Source organism: Geotrypetes seraphini, chromosome 4 (assembly GCF_902459505.1).
Source record: "Geotrypetes seraphini chromosome 4, aGeoSer1.1, whole genome shotgun sequence".
NCBI classification, from domain to species: Eukaryota; Metazoa; Chordata; class Amphibia; order Gymnophiona; family Dermophiidae; genus Geotrypetes; species Geotrypetes seraphini.
The window spans coordinates 135,390,247-135,411,569 of record NC_047087.1 but is presented as its reverse complement, the minus strand read 5'-3'; the positions used below and the strand labels follow the sequence as shown (position 1 = coordinate 135,411,569).

The 21,323-nt window shown below is 42.2% G+C and overlaps 1 protein-coding gene across 3 annotated transcripts in view; it reads left to right on the top strand.

The window, feature by feature from the left end:
* Positions 1–21,323, top strand: part of PKNOX1 (PBX/knotted 1 homeobox 1) — a 388,408-nt gene that overhangs the window by 189,718 nt on the left and 177,367 nt on the right. For all 3 annotated transcript variants that reach the window (XM_033942740.1, XM_033942741.1, XM_033942742.1), the window contains one exon: positions 7,597–7,724. In XM_033942740.1, coding sequence (XP_033798631.1) covers positions 7,597–7,724 — 128 coding nt within the window. The remainder of the gene's footprint in view (positions 1–7,596; positions 7,725–21,323) is intronic.

The window sequence follows — 21,323 nt, the reverse complement described above, 5'->3', positions numbered from 1 at the left end:
ACGCCAAAATTTGCAACATTGTAGGCAACAGCTTATTACCTGACAATATGACACAGGACTTACTACTGCTGGAAAGATGGTCAACGACTTGGCAGTTGGGCTTCAATGCTAAAAAATGCAAGGTAATGCACCTGGGCAAGAGAAACCCGCGCAGAACTTATACACTAAATGGAGAGACCTTGGTTAGGACCAAGGAAGAACGTGATCTAGGAGTGATTATTAGTGATGACATGAAGGCTGCCAATCAAGTGGAGAAGGCTTCCTCCAGGGCAAGACAAATGATGGGTTGTATCCGCAGAGGTTTTGTCAGCAGGAGACCTGAAGTCATTATGCCATTGTACAGATCCATGGTGAGGCCTCACTTGGAGTACTGTGTTCAATTCTGGAGACCACACTACCGTAAAGACATGCTGAGGATCGAGTCGGTTCAGCGAATGGCCACCAGGATGGTCTCGGGGCTAAAAGATCTAACGTATGAAGAAAGACTAAAGAAGTTGCGACTATACTCACTTGAGGAACGAAGAGAAAGGGGAGACATGATTGAAACGTTTAAGTACATCACGGGTCGCATTGAGTCGGAAGATGATATCTTCTGTCTTATGGGTCCCTCGACCACCAGAGGGCATCTGCTGAAGATCAGAGGAGGGAAGTTTCAAGGAGACTCCAGAAAGTACTTCTTCACCGAAAGAGTGGTGGATCAGTGGAACAAACTCCCACTGCAGGTTGTTGAAGCCAGCAGCGTGAAAGATTTTAAGAGTAAATGGGATGCTCACGTGGGATCTTTAAGGGAGTAAATTCGGGAGCGAATACTTTGGAATGGGCAGACTTGGTGGGCTATAGCCCTTTTCTGCCTCTATGTTTCTATGTTTCTAAAAAAATAGACTCAGTTTTCTGCTTTGTGCAATCTTCATCATCAGGAGCAACAATCCACCTTCTTATCTTTGGTTCTGGATTATCTTTTCCATTTACCTCAATCTAGCCTCAAATCCACCTCCATTAAAGTCCATCGCAGTGCAATTGCTGCTTTTCATCAACCATTAGATGGAAAACCTCTCTCGGCTCATCCTGTAGTTTCCAAATTTATGAAAGGACTATTCAATGTCAAACCACCTCCAGTAGTTTGGGATCTTAAAGTTGTACTTGCTAAACTGATGAAGCCTCCATTTGAACCAATGTATATGGGTCATCTTACCTCACTTGGAAAATAGTTTTCCTCATTTCTCTAATGTCTGCTCACAGAGTCTGTGAACTTCAAACCTTGGTAGTAGATCCACCATTTACAATATTTCATCAAGATAAAGTGGTATTCCGCACCCATCCAAAGTTCTTACCCAAAGTTGTTACTGAGTTTCATCTCTATCAATCGATTGTTCTTCCAGTATTTTTTTCCCAATTCTCATTCTCATCCTGGAGAAACAGCTCTTCATACTCTAGACTGCAAACGAGCATTGGCCTACTATTTGCAACGAACCAAATCACATAGATCTTTTCCACAAATTTTTTGTTTCCTTTGATCCAAACAAGTTAGAGCACCCTTTTTCCAAGAGGACAATTTCCAAATGGTTGGCTGCTTGCATCTCATTTTGTTTTGCTCAGGCTGGGCTGCAACTGGGGGGGTCGCATCACAGCCCACAAAGTTCGAGCTATGGCAGCTTCAGTAGCTTTTCTATGCTCTACTCCTGTAGATGAAATATGCAAAGCGGCTACTTGGTCTTCGGTTCATACCTTTACTTCTCATTGCTGTCTAGAATCCTATTCCAGACGGGATGGACATTTCGGCCAAGCAGTATTACAAAATTTATTTTCTCAATAGCCAACTCTCCCACCATCCCATTTCTGGTTAGCTTGGAGGTCACTCACATGTGAGAATATGCTTCCTGCTTGTCCTGGGATAAAGCACAGTTACTTACCTTAACAGGTGTTATCCAAGGACAGCAGGCAGATATTCTCACAACCCACCCACCTCCCCTGGTTGGCTTCTTAGCTGGCTATCTGAACTGAGGTGCATGCACCTACGTTGGGCGGTGCGGTTAATCACGTACTTAAAATCTTAAAGTGCAAGGGCGCTTTAGCAGTTGTTCGTACTGGGGCTCCGTGGATGACGTCACCCACATGTGAGAATATCTGCCTGCTGTCCCTGGATAACACCTGTTATGGTAAGTAATTGTGCTTTATGGTTTATTAATCTTGTTATACCACTCGTTCATTTTACTGGTCCAAGCAGTTTACATGATACAATCAAATAAAAATAACAACAACAAAAAAAGAACTCCATTGGTAGATAGAATAGACCTAACTCACGCAACAACAAACATTCAGGAAAACATTACCATCAAATTCTACTAAGCCTTCAAGTCAATGGAAGATTGGTTCGTTGCAAGGGGGAGGGAGGGAGGGAGATAGATAGATTCGGGTGGGTAGGTAGGAAGAAGGGAGGGGGCTGCGCGCAATCATTGATCACGCGCGTTCCCTCCCTTAACTGCAGAGACAAGGCCATTCACCGCTCCACGGGGCAGTGGATGGCCTTGTCCCCATACCTGCAGTGAGCACCTTACCCCCTCCTTTGTTTTGGTGGTTTACCCATGGCTACTCGTGGCTAACCGCGGGTAACATCTACCGTGTCATTCTCTACTTCTAAACTTGCCTTTTTAGCACTAGATGCTGAAAAGGCTTTTGAGTAGAATGGCCCTTTTTGTTCATAACCCTCACAAAATTTGGCTTTCCCAGGCAATTTTTCAAATGGTCAAAAGTTTTATATTGTGCCCCACTACTAAAATTTGCATAAATGGTCATCTTTCCGATTCTTTTAGACCATCAAAAGGAACACGGCAGGGATGCCCACTTTTGCCACTACTGTTCAACTTGGCACTAGAGCCACTGCTAGCTACTATCCATGCAAATGACTCCATTAAGGGATTTGTTCATGAAGCCATGGACGCCAAACTATCTGCTTATGCTGATGACGTCATTCTCTATATAACTCCAGTGATTGACTGTTATGCATCAGTCTCTGGATACAGACTAAACACAACTAAGTCTGAGTTAATGCCGCTGAACTGTGTTTAAGTCGGGCATGAAATGAACTCTCATGGTTTTGTTTGGAATCCGATAAATACCTTGGTGTATATGTGGGCCTCACATTGGAGGATATAGAGCAGTACAGCACAGATTATATTTTAAATATAATTAAAGACTCTACTCAGAAATGGTCCCCCCCCAAAGTTAACTTGGTGGGGTCACTTGGACACCATCAAGATGATGATCCTACCCAAAATAAATTACATTCTGAGCATGGTACCATTTCTGTTCAAAAGACGCACGTACCACGATATTGAACATTGCCTTAGTGCATTCTTATGGCAAAATAAACAACCCCGTATAGCATTGCATAAATTAAAACAGCCCAAATCTAGGGGGGGAACATCCCTGACTTCTTGCAATATCATCAAGCTTTTATCATGAGACATGGATAGATGTGGCTGATAGATGATTCCAATGCTAATTACCCTATCTGGTTGCAATTGGAAAAAAGCCTGAATGGTAACACTCGCCTTGCCTTTACTCTTTCCGCCCCTCTTCATCCAAAAATAGCCTATTTACTATTCCACCCATGACGTTCTCAAGGCTTTTGATAGCTTGATGGAAATTAAATGGCACGAATCCCGTACAATAATGCTGTGGCATAATGATCATATTAAGATACAGGATAGATCAATTAATTGGATATTATGGCAGAACTGTGGTATTTGGACTCTTCAAGATTTGATAGAAGATTCTCAGTGGATGTCCTTTGCTGAATTACGAACTCGTTACAACTTACTCTTCATCAGCAATACCGTTGGATGCAACTGAGACACTGTTTGAATGCTCTTTTTCCGGTAGTAGGGCAATTACGGAATACCCCAGAATTACTTTCTCAGACATCATTAATCAATAATAATAAAAAAGGAGTTGCCTCATGATAGTATGCCCTTATGAGGAAGTCTTCAACTCCTTCGTTGACAAGTATAATGAATGCTTGGCATGGGATTTGAGACTCTCATTGGAGGATGAGGTATGGCAGGAAGTCTGGGAAAATATGTTCAAATCCTCCCGCTCTGCAGGTGTTCTCCAATCTATGTTCTTCCTCCTTCATAGAACACACTGATCTCCAACTAAGGTAGCAAAGTTTTCCAATGGACTCTCTCCTATGTGTTGGTCTTGTAACTCACAGGAAGGCACATTAATGCATATGATTTATGACGGTACACACCTAACAGTTTACTGGAATAAAATCTGAGAAACCATTTCTGCAATCTTAGACTTACAGGAACCTCTAAGTTTGCGCATTGTCATACTGGGTTACAGTGGCCTATTGCATACACTGCCTGATCATAATGCAAGGCTGCTCAACATCTTGCTATTTCTGGCCCTCAAGAATATCTTACATTGCTGGAAAGATCTATCTAGAGTGAACTATGTTACCTGGTGGAATATGTTATGCCTTACAGTAAAGTACGAAAGGATCATAGCGGAAAAGCACAAGTCCATGATCTCCTATACCAAAATATGGAGCCCGGTCAACTGTTATTGCAATATAGAATGATGACAATCAGTTATTGTGCTAAAATATAGATGCTTACAATATAATCTATCTGTCTTCATTCCTATAGGGGTATGGCTCCAGTGTCTCTCTGCTTTCGATACTATTCATGGTTTTTGGCTGCATGTTGTGCTGATACTTTCCTCTGATTGGCATAGATCAACTTGTTGTATTATATTGATATCATTTCATGATTTCTTGCTTGTGTACAGCCTGTCTATATCTTGTCTTGTTAACATTTATTGTACTTTTGTATGTTAAAATTTTGAAATGGAAAAAAAATAAAAAATAAAAATTTCACATGATTGCTGACTGAGGACCCATAAAATTATTTTAAAAACATGGGTTAGTTCAGATTGGATCAAATCTTGTCCAAGTGCTTCTTTAAAAAAAAACGTTTTTAACATAATTTTAAAAGATTTGAATTTTTCCTCTAATCTTAACTCTCGAGATAAATGGTTCCAAAGTAGAACGCCTTAATTTGTGTAGACTCCAACCTTGCTCTATTAACCGAAGGGAGTGCTTATCTGTTGTCTTGAATAGATCTTAAAGTTCTTGAAGGTGAATAAGGAATTAGAAATGAATGTAAGTAGTCAGGCTGTACTGAATAAAAAAACTCGATGTGCAAGGGTTAAGGCTTTAAATCAAATTCTATAGTGGCCAGATCGGGAGCCCTTTCCAGCAGGGCACCTAGCATCATCTACACCCCTCCCCCGTTCCAGCAGGGGAGAGAACTACGGGAGGAGCAGCGCTGACGGCGCTCAGCACCAACGGCCAGATCGGGAGCCCTTTCCAGCAGGGCACCTAGCATCATCTACACCCCTCCCCCATTCCAGCAGGGGAGAGCCGACAGAGGAGAGCTGCAGACCGACGCTCAGACCAACGGTCGGTTCGGGAGCCTGTTCCAGCAGGGTACCCGACACCATCTTCACTCCTCCCCCATTCCAAAGGGTCTACCTCTGAGGATCTCGCATCATGTGCGGCAGCGGTGGAGATTACCTTGCCAGAGATGCCACCTGTTCTTGGAGGAAACTCGTGACCCAGATGATAGCCATCAGAACTGGGGTTGACGGCAGTTAAAGAATAGAATGGGAATGGTGGTTGAAGTGAATTGGGGTGGAGATGGAGGTGGATATGGAGAGGGATAGGGATATGATGTATTCCGGAAAGGCATTTAAGATCTGGTGTTAAATGATCATAATAATTAGAAGTCAAAGATCTTGGTGCTTTTTTGGAGTGTGTTTCTATTTCTCTTTATGCTTATTTTTATCTCTATTCTGTTTACTTTAATTATTATTTTAATTCTATCTTTAAATTATTTATTCATTACTTGTTGGAATATTTCATTTCTATCTCTATCTCTACCTCTGTCTTTTTATTTTTATTTTTCATACTGTTTCTTCAGGTACTTTAGTTAGATTGTGAGCCTTTGGGACAGTTAGGGAATTTCCAAGTACCTATCTTATTTATTTAGTTTTTATTTATTGTATTTTTAATGCATCATTTTTGTAAACCGCTTAGAAACCTCACGGTTATTAGCGGTATATAAGAATTAAATTAAATTAAATTATAGTGGACAGGTAACCAATGATACTGCAAATAGAGGAGTGTAACCCTGTCAAACTTTTTCTTATAGCCTTGGCGTACTACCTACAAAGGACTAAGCCAAAAAGGACCACCTCAACTGTTCATCTCCTTTGATCCCAATAAACCAGGCCGAACTTGTCACCTAGAGAATTATTTCTACATGGCTAGCGGCCTGTATTTCCTTCTGCTATGCTCAGGCTATGGCGGCCTCAGAAGCTTTCTTACGTTTTACTCCCATTGATGAAATTTGCAAAGCAGACACTTGGTCCTCAATCCACACGTTAATATCTCACTACTGTCTAGAATCCTATTCCAGATGAGATGGTCATTTCAGCCAAGTAGTGTTAACAAAATTTATTTTTTTCTTAATGGCCAACTTTCCCTCCATCCCATTGCAGTAAGCTAGGGAGTTCAACATGTGAGAATATGCCGCCTGGTTGTCCTGGGATAAAGCACAGTTACTTACCGTAACAGGTGTTATCTGGAGACAGTAGGAAGATATTCTCACATCCCACCTACCTCCCCTGGTTGGCTACTTAGCTGGCTTATCTTAACTGAGGGACCACGCGCCTACGTCGGGCGGTAAGGCACTCGCACATGCGCGGTGTGCGCTATCGTGAACGTTCTAAAGTCTTAAAGTGACGATGCACTAATAAAGTGGTCCATACCGGGGCTCCTTCGGTGTCGTCACCCATCAGTGAGAATATCTGCCTGCTGTTCTTGGATAACACCTGTTATGGTAAGTAACTATGCTTTATCATCCTGCCTGTTCTTGGAGAAAACAAAGTTAATTACCTGTAGCAGGTATTCTCTCTGAGGACAGCAAGATGAATATTCATACTCACCTGCCTACCTCCCCTTGGAGTTGAACTCTATCAGCAATTCATTCAAGCCTAAAATGGTCCCATTCAACTGTGACAAGTAGGAAAGTGCACGCATGTGCAGGGAGGTGCTTCCAAAAGCTTCTAGCAGGAGCATTGCAAGCGTCAAAGCGCTTCTAGAATAGATGCTGGGAAGCATTCTTGCAAGGGCTGTATTGGTCAACATCACTCAAGAGTAAGAATATTCAGTTTGTTGGTCCTTAGAAAATACCTGCTATGGGTAAGTAACTTCCCCTCCTTTGTTGTTAGAGGTTTTTAGCATGGGCCTGCGAGGTAAGTGCTCTGACCCTCATTAAAAGAGGCTTGATATAAAAAGAGCCCCTGGTCTTTTATAATAGCTAAATCTTGAAATGACCTTTTGAAGTCAGCCTTGTAGGGCATTGAAATGAGTTTTGCTTGATTCCTTATGTTCTTTTTTTTTTTTTTTTATAATTATCAAATCATACAAAGCATCTGGCTTTTATTAATACCAATGTTCTTTTGGAAAACAGAAGACTTATTAGTGATTCTGGATGTACCATTACATTTTGATTTTCTTTCCTTTAGATGCAAGTAGTAAATGATTTAAAAACTGAAGAAAATACAAACTGCCCAGAAACTGAAGCTGAGGGACTTGGCTCAATGCCTTTGGAATCACAGAATCCAATGGATACAGACAAGCAGGCCATTTACAGGTAATTTTGATATATTTTTAAATGACAGGATGATATGTAGAAGGGAAGAAGGGAAACTTTAGTATTTTGACAAAAAAAGTAGTAAACGAGGTTGTGATTGAACTATTTTACTGATAATGCTGACCATATGAGGACTAGGCTGAGAAAATATATTTCTGTTACATCCCTTCTGTTACATCCATACTCTAAGGGGCTCATAATCGAAAGAGAAAAACGTCCAAAAACTGGCCTAAGTCAGCACTTGGACGAACATTTCTCAAAACCGTCCAAGCGTTGATAATCCAAGCGTCCAAGCGCTGGGTTTTGGACGTATTTCTAAATGACTTAGGCCCTCATAGTACTGCTCAACGTCCAAAGCTAAATGGGGCATTTTGGGAGGTGTGTCGAGGGCGGGAGTTGGGCGGGTCGTGGGCCGGCTTAGACTTAGTCATACAGCATGTATAACCAAAAGTGATACAGCCCACAATCGACGGAACTTGAACGTTGTGACTTAGACCATTTGAAACATGGTCTAAGTCACAAAAACCCACCTAAACTCACCAGATATGCACTGAAAACATATAAAACAGACCCCCCACACACACTACCCCAGTGGTCACCGACCCCCCCCACCCCCATAAAAATTGTAATCACAACTTTAAAATTCAGCCTCCAGACCATCATCACCTGGCCGCCTGGCATTGGAAAGCCTAGTCGTCCAGCACAGAGGCAGCTTAAGTCGTCTTGGGGGTGGGTTAGGGACCCATAGAGAGGAGGACCCATGCCCATAAGCCCCTGTAATCACTGCATTGATACTTAAACATGTGCACTGCCCTATACACCCCCAAAACCCTTTTTTTACTGGCATATAAGTGGCTCCTGCAGCCATAAGGGCTATTGGGGTGGTAGATAAGTGGGTCTAGGGGATTCTGGAGGTGGTTTTGGGGGCTCATCGTCACCTATAAGGGAGCTGTAGTGAGGAGAAGACATGGCACCCTGTTTGTGAAGTTCACAGCAGTGCCCTGTAAGGTACCCCACTATTTAGGTGCCATGTCTGGGTGTTCTGTCCATCACTTTGCAGGCCCCTCCCACGTCCAACAGGGCTTGTTCTAGACGTTTTGGACTTGGACAGACAGTTGGACGAAAATGTGCTTTAAAGATCGACGTTTTAGCGGCTTGGACGATCAGATCTTCAGGACGTATAATTGGACGATTTTCGAAAGTCAAAAGACGTTGGACGTCTCTTTCGAAAATGGGACTTAGGCTCTTTTTGACTTTGGACAACTTGCGAAATGGACGTCCCTTTCGATTATGCCCCTCCACGTGTTCAATCCCTTCCTGCAATCCGGGAGTTGTAGAAATCCACACACTTTTCTGAACATGTGATCCTCCTACCTTAGAGAGTGAGTTAGAGCCCCTACAGTTTCAATTTCTGCAAACAATCTATGCAGAGGTCTTTTTGGATATGCTCTACATCTTTTTTTCTTATTTTTTTTGCTTAAAGTTCTTTTTTTTTTCTGGTGGCTTCAGTGCCGTGAGACCCTGTGCAGAGTCTTCTGTCAGAGAAAAGGACACAGTCCTGCAGAGCAGGACTACTGCTTCAAAGAGAAACTTCGGAGAATCTGTGGAACCAGCCTGCTTGTGCTACCCTTCTCAGACTCAGGGCCCATTCCCCTGGGAGTTCACTTGCCCTCTGACCCTGTCAGGGGTTTAAGTGCAGGCTGTATGTGTCCTGGGTAAAATATCCCTCTGGGTTTCAGGGCGCAGGCTGCATTTCCCACCCCTTGTCGTGTGGAGAGGTATCCGTGGGGGCAAAGGTTATAGTCGGAGTCTGTCCAGCTGGCAGTCCGAAGATCTTCAAGTTTGGTCATTTGGAAGTCTCTGAGGCAGAAATTATTTTTCCTCCATTCAGCTGCAGTGTAACAGAGCTGGCAGGCAGGCACTTCACAGACTGTAAGTACACCTCCATTATTTGCTTTGGGAGTTTCAGGGGTGGTCTGTGGAACTCTGTAAAACTCATTTCCTTAATCACAGCAGCAGATGAATCCAGAGACCTATGGGATTGCACACATCTACCAGCAGGTGGAGATAGAGAAACTGATTAACAGGTGGTCCTATTGGCTGGCACACCTCCTGCATCTTCAGTATGCTCTATCTCCCAGCAGGTGATGGTCGCTATTCAACTAGCTCCTGGATTCTGGCTGTGACTGGATAGTTATTTTCTCCTGTTGAGGTTTCTCTTCAGTGAGACAGGGGTGTCCGGCTGAACGGTGCTGGCTTTAGGGGTTACACCTGGGCCCCCCACGTCCCTGCCTCACCCTTCCTCCAATTATAGAGGTCTGACTGGGTCTCGATTTTTCTTCTTTCCCTTCACTATATATAAAAAAAGAGCCCACGGTGACTATTAAACAATTCTGCCCTCATAGTGCTGAGCACATAAGCAATGCCTCTCTGGGTCAGACCAGAGGTCCATCATGCCCAGCAGTCCACTCACGCGGCGGCCCATCAGGTCTAGGACCTGTAGACTAATTCTCTATCTATATCCCTCTATCCCCTTTTCCTTCAGGAAATCATCTAATCCTTTCTTGAACCCCAATACCGTACTCTGACCTATCACACCCTCCGGAAGCGCATTCCAGGTGTCCACCACCCTTTGGGTGAAGAAGAACTTCCTAGCATTGGTTCTGAATCTGGCCCCTCTTAATTTTTCCGAATGCCCTCTCGTTCTTGTAGTTGTCGAAAGTATGAAGAATCTGTCCTTCTCCACTTTTTTTATGCCCTTCATGATCTTGTAAGTCTCTATCATGTTCCCTCTAAGCCTCCGCTTCTCCAGGGAAAAGAGCCCCAGTCTCTCCAATCTTCAGCATATGAAAGGTTTTCCATACCTTTTATCAATCTCGTCACTCTTTTCTGTACCCTCTCGAGTATCGCCATATCCTTCTTAAGGAACGGTGACCAATATTGGACGCAGTATTCCAGATGCGGGCGCACCATCGCCCGATACAACGGCAGGATAACTTCCTTCATTCTGGTTGTAATACCCTTCTTGATAATGCCTAGCATTCTATTCGCCTTCTTAGAGGCCGCTGCGCACTGTGCCGACGGCTTCATTGTTTTGTCCACCAGTACTCCTAAGTGCTTCTCTAGGCTACTTTTACCAATTACCAGCCCTCCCATTGTATAGCTGTGCATCGGGTTTCTGTTTCCCACATGCAAGACTTTACATTTCTCTACATTAAAGTTCATCTGCCATTTATTCGTCCACTCTCCCAGTTTATTCAGGTCCCTTTGTAAATCTTCGCAGTCCTCTTTAGTCCTAACTCCACTAAATAGTTTGGTGTCATCTGCGAATTTTATAACTTCGCACTTCGACCTTGTTTCTAGATCATTTATAAATACATTGAACAGCAGCGGCCAGAGTACGGGACAGAGTGCGGGACACCACTCGTGACCCTCCTCCAGTCCAAATAGTGGCCCTTCACTCCTACCCTTTGCTTTCTACCCGCCAACCAATTTTTGATCCATCTATGTACATCTCCTTCCACCCCATGGTTCTTCAGTTTCCGTAGTAGGCATAAATTAGATACGGTCTTGAATGAGGGGAATCTCCTGGACCCCAGTCAACATGGATTCACCAAGAGTAGGTCCTGCCAGTCCAATCTTATCAGCTTCTTTGACTGGGTAACAAGAAGGCTGGACTCGGGAGAGTCCTTAGACGTCGTATACCTTGACTTCAGGAAGGCTTTTGACAGCGTCCCACACCGCAGACTGCTGAACAAGATGGAATCGATGGGGTTAGGAGTAACACTAACTGCATGGGTTAAAGATTGGCTAAGTGGCAGACTTCAGAGGGTGATGGTTAACGGTACCCTCTCCAAAATGTCGGAAGTGACCAGCGGAGTGCCGCAGGGCTCAGTCCTGGGTCCACTCCTCTTCAACATATTAATTAGGGATTTGACTCAAGGGCTTCAAGGTAAGGTAACTTTATTCGCTGATGATGCCAAACTATGCAATATCATAAACGGCTACAATCTGCAAAATACTATGGAACAGGACCTCCGTACTTTAGAAAGTTGGTCCTCTGTCTGGCAGCTGGGCTTCAACGCCAAGAAATGTAAGGTCATGCATCTCGGAAATGGAAATCCATGCAGAACTTACACCTTGAATGGAGAAACTTTGACCAAGACTACAGCAGAACGAGACTTGGGAGTGATCATCAGTGCAAACATGAAGACTGCTACTCAAGTGGAGAAGGCTTCATCTAAGGCACGGCAGATGATGGGTTGTATCAAGAGAAGTTTCGTCAACAGGAAGCCTGAGGTCATGATGCCAGCCATGGTGAGACCTCATCTAGAATACTGTGTGCAATTTTGGAGGCCACATTACCGTAAAGATATGCTCAGAATTGAGTCGGTTCAGCGGATGGCCACCAGGATGGTCTCGGGGCTAAAAGGTCTCTCGTACGAAGAGAGACTGAACAAATTGCAGCTCTATACTCTCGAGGAGCGTAGGGAGAGGGGAGACATGATTGAGACATTTAAGTACATCACGGGACGGGTCGAGGTGAAAGATGATATCTTTCTTCTCAAAGGACCCTCGAACACAAGAGGACATCCGCTCAAACTCAGGGGAGGGAAGTTTCGTGGAGATGTCAGGAAGTACTTCTTCACGGAACGAGTGATAGAGCATTGGAACAAGCTTCCAGTACAGGTGATCGAGGCCCGCAGTATCCCAGACTTCAAGAATAAATGGGATACCTATGTGGGATCACTGCGGGAGTCATACCAATGAATAGGGTCGCTAGGATATAGACTTAATAGAGCAGGTCAGTAGAGTTAAGGGGGCCAGTAGACTTAAAAGGGGGTCAATGGTATGGGCAGACTTGAATGGCTGTAGCCCTTATCTGCCATCATCTTTCTATGTTTCTATGTTTCTACCTTGTCAAAGGCTTTTTGGAAATCCAAGTATACGATGTCTATGGGGTCCCCTTTGTCCATTTGTTTATTAATTCCTTCGAAGATGTGCAATAAGTTCGTTAGGCATGATCTTCCCTTGCAGAAGCCATGTTGACTTGTTTCCTTCAGTTTATTCCTTTCTAGATGCTCATCGATGTTGTGTTTTATCAGCGCTTCCGCCATCTTCCCCGGGACCGAAGTCAGACTTACCGGCCTGTAGTTTCCCGGGTCACCTCTTGACCCTTTTTTAAAGATGGGCGTAACATTTGCTATATTCCAATCCTCCGGGATCTCACCTGTTTTCAGAGATAGATTACAGATCTGCTGTAGTAATTCCGCTATTTCCTCTTTTAGTTCTTTCATTACCCTAGGGTGGATTCTATCCAGGCCTTGAGATTTGTCAGTTTTTAATCTATCTATCTGCTTGAGTACATTTTTGAGGCTTACCTCCATGGATGTTAATTTTTCTGCTTGATCTCCTTTGAAGATCTTTTCAGGTTCCGGCACGTTGGATGTGTCCTCTCTTGTAAATACTGATGAAAAGAACATGTTTAGTCTATCCGCCACTTCTTTTTCCTCCTTCACCACTCCCTTCCTATCTCCTTCATCCAGCGGTCTCACTTCTTCCCTTGCTGGCTGCTTCCCTTTAACATATCTGAAGAATGGTTTGAAATTTCGTGCTTCCCTGTCTAGCCTCTCCTCGTATTCTCTTTTTGCTCTTCTAACCACGTGGTGGCATTCTTTTTGAAGCTTCCTGTGCTCTTTTCAGTTTTCCCCGTTTTTGTCCTTTTTCCACATCCGTAATGATTTTTTCTTATCTCCTATCGCTTTCTTTAGTTTTCCACGCCGGGTCTTTTGTTCGGTTCTTTTTGTGAGTATATGTTTTATTTGCACTTCTTTTCTGGTTTCTGGTTGTGGTGGAGCTGTGGGTTCGGTGTGAGTCTACAGAAGGAATATGTTTTTTTATCAAACGCTATATTTTGTAGAGTTGTGGAAATGGTTTAGTGACTGAGAAGTAAATTTACAATTTTATGAAGTTTATTCAGTAAAGGGTTTCGCGTGTATGGATAGAGAGCTCCATTGATGGAACTAGTGCCTTCCCGCGTGTTGTAGGCGCACACTTGTTTTCATACTCTGGCAGCAGCGCCACAGCAGTAGTGGGATTTCTCCCCAACTGCTTGGCAGTTACCGTGGTCGGGTGGAGATAACTATTTGGACGGCTCTGGGTGTGTTCTTCACATAGTCGGTTCCTGACTGAGCACAAGAGGCGTGCACATATTTTCCTAAGTTGAGAAAGAAGCAGCATTCATTTATTTCTCTCCAATGTTCATTTTAAGCATTTTATACCATGTCAGTGGGAAAAATGTTTTAATGGTTGGCTCTGGGTAAGTTTTTAATTGTTGATAGAGACAGCTCATTTCAGCATGAAACAGGCACGCGCTTGGGTCTCCGGTGCTAGCGGGAGCAGCGCAGCGTTCACGGAGTTTATTTTGCAGCTGACTTAGGTCACTATTCCGCAGCTTCCCTGTTTTCGGGGTTCTACGCGTCAGGAGTGTTTCAACAGCTTTTGCCACTGTTGCGGTGATATACCCTGTGTGTGTGTTTCCCCACTCTCTCTGCTTGAAAAGACTTAACTACTTTAATTGCGACTGTACTGTTATGCCTCATGGTGTTTAAGAAAGAGATTTTGCCCTGTGCTCAGCTGCCCAATCTTGGTTTTTTGCCGTTACAGGTTGGCAGAAGGCAAATTGCTGCACAGTGATGTCAGCGGCATGAGAGTACCCTGTGTTTCATACGGGTATCTTCTTGTCTCTCTCGGTGTCTCTGAAGGGTGAGTCTATGTAGGTTTAGAGGTTTTCTTATTCTTTGTGCCTCTATGCAGCGCTTTGTGTGTCTGGTAGCACTAAAGTGCTTTATGTGTGTCTGGTAGCACTATAGAATTGATTCCTGAACTGTTTTCTATTTCTAGTGTGCCAGGGACTCCAAGTTTCAAAGCTTCTTGCACAGATTTCTCAGGTCGCCATCTTCTTATGGCACCTTCTAGACAGTCCCTCAAACTGGCAGGAAGAGCTGTCCCTCAAACCCACAGAGTAGCAAACCCACAGAGTAGCAAATGCTATGTGGCTGTTGGAATCATCCCTGAAGCTCTCTTTAGGGATGTGAACTTTATCTGATAACAATTAGGATGCAGATTGTTTCCCATGGGGCATTCAATGCAGCTTCTAGATTGTATCTAGTATGTCTTCACTTTAAAGGCAGTAAGTTTTTGGCTAACATTACATGGAGTTAGTACTGTTTTCAGGATTCCAACATACTCCATCTTACATCGCAAAGCTGGATTTTTTGTGGGAAAGTTCCTTTCTTCTTCCAGAATTTACAGCTCTTGTCCAGCCGTTCCCCAACTGTCTGCTTTTCATTCTGAAGGGATCTTCACTTCCTCTGGTAAATCTTTATGCTTTCTCATGAGGGGGGAGACACTATGATATCAGGTCAGGGGGCTTTGGGCATTTTTCAGGATGCTTGCAACTTTGAATCCTCCTCCCATTTCAGATTCTTTCTTAGAGTGACCATGTATTGAGCTTCCAAAGGTTACGTTCGTGCGAGACCCCTTATAAGTGTTACTGGTACTCGGGGCAGTAGTTTTAGTTCTTCTGGAACTAAGGGAAGTTATTCCATTTACTTCATAGTGCCTAAGATGAGACAATTGGTCAGACGGGGGCTAGATCTCATTCTGGTAAATTAGTTTCTCAGAGTTAGATATTTCCGGAGAATATTTACAAATTTCCCTATGGTCACCGAATTTGCACTATCTTCGCTTAGCTCTCATTGAGCAGCGCTGTCAGTTTTGGCAGATACAGATAGATAAGGCAATAGAAGATATATTTTTTCTAAGGTTAAACTCCAATAGTATCACATATACACAACCTTAGATTTACATATTAATCCCGTTTAGGACCTCAGCGGTGCAAGCTGTGAGAGAGTTTCATTCACAGGATTGTTTGCACTAAAGTCTTCATCGGTCTTGATATTTTATATTTTTTAAATTATTTTCTTAGTTAGATATTTTAATTATAAATAAGTTAGAAAGGTACTCATCTCTTTTAGAAAAGCATAGCAGGGGCTCTTCACCAACATAGGCTATGTTTCGCCCAGGGGGCTTTATCAAGGTATTTTCCCCTGACAAAAAGAAAAAGAGAGTCACCAAAAAACATTTCAATCATACTACTTTCTCTTATATTTTTCAACTAACTCATACAGACATATCTTCAAGCCCATATCAGTAGCCAAAAACAGTTTTTAATAGAGAAAATCTTAGCGCATACCTTTGTTATGCCGGTTCCATGAATACTGCCGATAGTGTCTAAAGCAGAGACATGGTGGCGGCGTTTTTTTATCCCAGGGGTAAACGTAATGATCTCATACAGACGTACCCAATCAGAATCACAAGAAAGCAGGGGGAAATTTAAACTAATGTCATCCATTCCACTTCAGAATTCATGCCATTTGGTTTAACAGTATTCAGAGAAAAAATCAGTTGTTGTTCTTTAAAGTTTAGACGCTCCACATGGTTACCACCCTCCCACCCCATCTCAATACTTTCAACTATTCTCCATTTAAGATCTGTTATTTTATGCCTCATGGCCTGCCAGTGTTGAACGAGCGGCGCTTCTAAACTTCCAGTGTTAATTTTAGATTTGTGCTCGGTCAGCCTGATCATGATTTTCCTACTAGTTCTTCCAATATAGACCAGGTCACAAGGGCATATTATCGCATATATAACATTGGTACTGTTACATGAAGAATTTCTCTTTAGTTTAAAAGTCCTCTTGGTACCTGGATGAGTCCATTCAGGGCCCACAATTGCTTGTGAGCACCACTGGCATTGTCCACACACTTCCTGAATAAACCTTTGTTCCTTTGGAGCTTCATCTTTTTCCTCAAATTTTTATAAAGACAAAAACTCTCCAATAGTTCGACCTCTCTTAAAAGAGACTGTCAGATGTAATTGAAAACATGGGTGAAGCTCTAACACAGGCCAATAGGACTTAATACTTTGGAAAAATCTACTGCTTAAATCTGTATAGGGGAGCACACAAATCAAGTTCTCATCAATCTCATTATTTTTGTTATTTTTACTTTCTTGAATCAGTAAAGATCTATTAGCATATTTGGCACAAAGATATGCTTTCCTGATAGATTTTTTCGGATATTGTCTCTCACGAAATCTCTGAGTCATTATTTCTGACTGTTTTTCAAACTCATTTCGATCAGAACAAATCCGTCTGATTCGTAAGAACTGACTCGCTGGTATATTATATTTCAGAAAGTACGGATGGTAACTCGAGAAATGTAAGAAATTGTTCCGTTCCACTTCCTTCCTATACAGAGTCGTTTTAATAGATTGATCTTTAAAAATCATTAGATCCAAATATGCAATCTTATTAGGATGAACTGTCATAGTAAAGGTGAGATGTGGATCCAAGGTATTCATCCATGTGAGGAAATTTTCCAATTCTACATATGATCCACCCCAGAAGATCAATATGTCATCCAAATAGCGTTTCCATAATTTTACATTATGAAATATTGGTGCAGGGTATATATGATCTGCTTCAAATTTAGAAACATAGAGATTAGCCACCGAGGGTGCTAGGGTTGCCCCTATCGCGACTCCTTGTATCTGATAGTAGAAATCACCTCGATACCAGAAATAATTTGATCGAACCACTAGCGTACCTAGTTTCATGAGCTAGTCTGTTTTAAAACGGCCCAAATCCATGTTTTCCAAGGTTTCTTCAACAATCTGATTCCCAGAGGACTAAGGATCCTTAAAGAACCTAAAACTTTTCTCATGGATAAATCCTTCATGGAAAAATGGACAGCTATTTTAAATAGATGTAGTCGAGATTTAATGATTTTACTTGTAGAGACCACAGTAAATGCAGAAGCCGAAAGATATACAAGGACCGAATGTACTTATTGTGATCTAGTCTTAAAAGATCTGGCTAATATTGAGAAGATTTATTCTTCTCAATATAGGGAGTTTAATCTTTCTAGAAGTGAGGCTACTGCTCTTAAAGAACTACAAAAGAAGTTTGGTATATTGGTAGTTAGAGCAGATAAAGGTGGGGCTATTACTATTTGGGATCGCTCTGATTATCATAGAGAAGTTTTGAAACAACTAGCCAATACAGTTGCATATTCTAAAGCAGATAGAGATCCTGTAATGCAACTGAAATCGGAGATAAAAGAAATAGTGGAGGAAGGTTCAAAAAGGAAGATGATTACAAAGAAGTAGGCCCAATTCCTTAGGAAACGTATTCCTCTACTCCAAAAATCTATTTACTACCAAAGATTCATAAAAATCTTAAGAATCCTCCAGGGCGCCCTAGGAATTCGGTGCTTGAACCGCTGTCAAAATTTGTTCATCATTTTTTGAAATCTGAGGTAAAGAAAGCTCCTTCCTATTTGAAAGACTCTGCTCATCTGCTAAGGAATTTAGAGACAGTGAATAACATTTCTGAAATTACTTATCTGGTTACTCTTGATATTACCTCATTATATACCCAAATACCTCAATATGCTGCTTTACAGATTGTTGAAGAAACCTTGGAAAACATGGATTTGGGCCGTTTTAAAACAGACTGGCTCATGAAACTAGCTACGCTAGTGGTTCGATCAAATTATTTCTGGTATCGAGGTGATTTCTACTATCAGATACAAGGAGTCGCGATGGGGGCAACCCTAGCACCCTCGGTGGCTAATCTCTATGTCTCTAAATTTGAAGCAGATCATATATACCCTGCACCAATATTTCATAATGTAAAATTATGGAAACGCTATTTGGATGACATATTGATCTTCTGGGGTGGATCATATGTAGAATTGGAAAATTTCCTCACATGGATGAATACCTTGGATCCACATCTCACCTTTACTATGACAGTTCATCCTAATAAGATTGCATATTTGGATCTAATGATTTTTAAAGATCAATCTATTAAAACGACTCTGTATAGGAAGAAAGTGGAACGGAACAATTTCTTACATTTCTCGAGTTACCATCCGTACTTTCTGAAATATAATATACCAGGGAGTCAGTTCTTACGAATCAGACGGATTTGTTCTGATCGAAATGAGTTTGAAAAACAGTCAGAAATAATGACTCAGAGATTTCGTGAGAGACAATATCTGAAAAAATCTATCAGGAAAGCATATCTTCGTGCCAAATATGCTAATAGATCTTTACTGATTCAAGAAAGTAAAAATAACAAAAATAATGAGATTGATGAGAACTTGATTTGTGTGCTCCCCTATACAGATTTAAGCAGTAGATTTTTCCAAAGTATTAAGTCCCATTGGCCTGTGTTAGAGCTTCACCCATGTTTTCAATTACATCCGACAGTCTCTTTTAAGAGAGGTTGAATTATTGGAGAGTTTTTATCTTTACAAAAATTTGAGGAAAAAGATGAAGCTACAAAGGAACAAAGGTTTATTCAGGAAGTGTGTGGACAATGCCAGTGGTGCTCACAAGCAATTGTGGGCCCTGAATGGACTCATCCAGGTACCAAGAGGACTTTTAAACTAAAGAGAAATTCTTCATGTAACAGTACCCATGTTATATATGCGATAATATGCCCTTGTGACCTGGTCTATATTGGAAGAACTAGTAGGAAAATCATGATCAGGCTGACCGAGCACAAATCTAAAATTAACACTGGAAGTTTAGAAGCGCCGCTCGTTCAACACTGGCAGGCCATGAGGCATAAAATAACAGATCTTAAATGGAGAATAGTTGAAAGTATTGAGATGGGGTGGGAGGGTGGTAACCATGTGGAGCGTCTAAACTTTAAAGAACAACAACTGATTTTTTCTCTGAATACTGTTAAACCGAATGGCCTGAATTCTGAAGTGGAATGGATGACATTAGTTTAAATTTCCCCCTGCTTTCTTGTGATTCTGATTGGGTACGTCTGTATGAGATCATTACGTTTACCCCTGGGATAAAAAAACGCCGCCACCATGTCTCTGCTTTAGACACTATCGGCAGTATTCATGGAACCGGCATAACAAAGGTATGCGCTAAGATTTTCTCTATTAAAAACTGTTTTTGGCTACTGATATGGGCTTGAAGATATGTCTGTATGAGTTAGTTGAAAAATATAAGAGAAAGTAGTATGATTGAAATGTTTTTTGGTGACTCTCTTTTTCTTTTTGTCAGGGGAAAATACCTTGATAAAGCCCCCTGGGTGAAACATAGCCTATGTTGGTGAAGAGCCCCTGCTATGCTTTTCTAAAAGAGATGAGTACCTTTCTAACTTATTTATAATTAAAATATCTAACTAAGAAAATAATTAAAAATATATAAAATATCAAGACCGATGAAGACTTTAGTGCAAACAATCCTGTGAATGAAACTCTCTCACAGCTTGCACCGCTGAGGTCCTAAACGGGATTAATATGTCAATCTAAGGTTGTGTATATGTGATAGTTTTGGCAAATCCCATTTGGCCTAGCCATGGCTCCATGAACAGGAGGAGTGTGTGGCGCAGTGGTTGAAGCTACAGCCTCAGCACCCTGGGGTTGTGGGTTCAAATCCCGCGCTGCTCCTTGTGACCCTAGGCAAGTCACTTAATCCTCCATAGCCCCAGGTACGTTAGATAGATTGTGAGCCCACCGGGACAGATATGGAAAATGCTTGAGTACCTGATTGTAAACCGCTTTGATAACCTTGATAGGCGGTATATAAAATCCTAATAAACTTAAGAAAATGAGGGCAGTAGTGGCGTTTAGGCGCAAACAGGAGATTCAGGTACTTTCTTTCTTAGACGACTGCTTGATTTGGATGTCTTCCAGCCAGGTCAATTTGTCAGACACAAATGGGTGATTTCTTTTATTTGAACTTCTTTTCTTCAATTCTTTAGATGTGAATCTTCAGATCTCCAAAGAGCTCTTTTCTCCTGTAATAATTATTGAACTGTCAGGGGATATTGTTCACATAAGAGAGGAATGTGTTTCTTCCCAGAGACTGGGGCAACAGATTACAGTGTTAGGTTTGCCTTCTTCAGTCATCAAGAACAAGAGTATGGGATTCTGTACAGGTTCTAGAATCTATGGTGGTGACTTCACTGGGAACTTCGGCTTGCTTTCACACGAGAACGCTACAGCAGTCGCTGTTGTTCCAGTGGTTCCCGGCTCCAATTGTAGTATCTAGTAGGCTCTTCAAGCATCGCTCAATATAATTTGGTGGCTCAGCGAGATTAATCTTTTCAAACATATACCTCGGTCTTTGCTGGACTGGCTCAAATTCACCAAACATCCCAGGCTGTTGGGGGGCTCAGTGTCTTCAATCCTCAGCGCAAGGAGTCTGGTATTAAGAGGAGACTCAGTACTCGTTCATTCTTCTGGACTGAAGCATGGTCAGGCTACCGTTTCAGGAGTTTCAGGCCATTCTTCCGGAATGACGATAAAGGTCTTTTAGGACAGTGGTATTTCTCTACAGCCAAGAAAGTACGTGATGCACGCAATTGGCGAGTAAAGTTATGATTCTACTTCAATGGGTGGAATCCCATCTTCCTCTTCTGTCCTCGTCTTCACCTGTGGCTTTTGCTTCTGTTTGAAGGCTTTTCCTTTCTTCGGTACTTCTCAACATTGGCACCCTTCC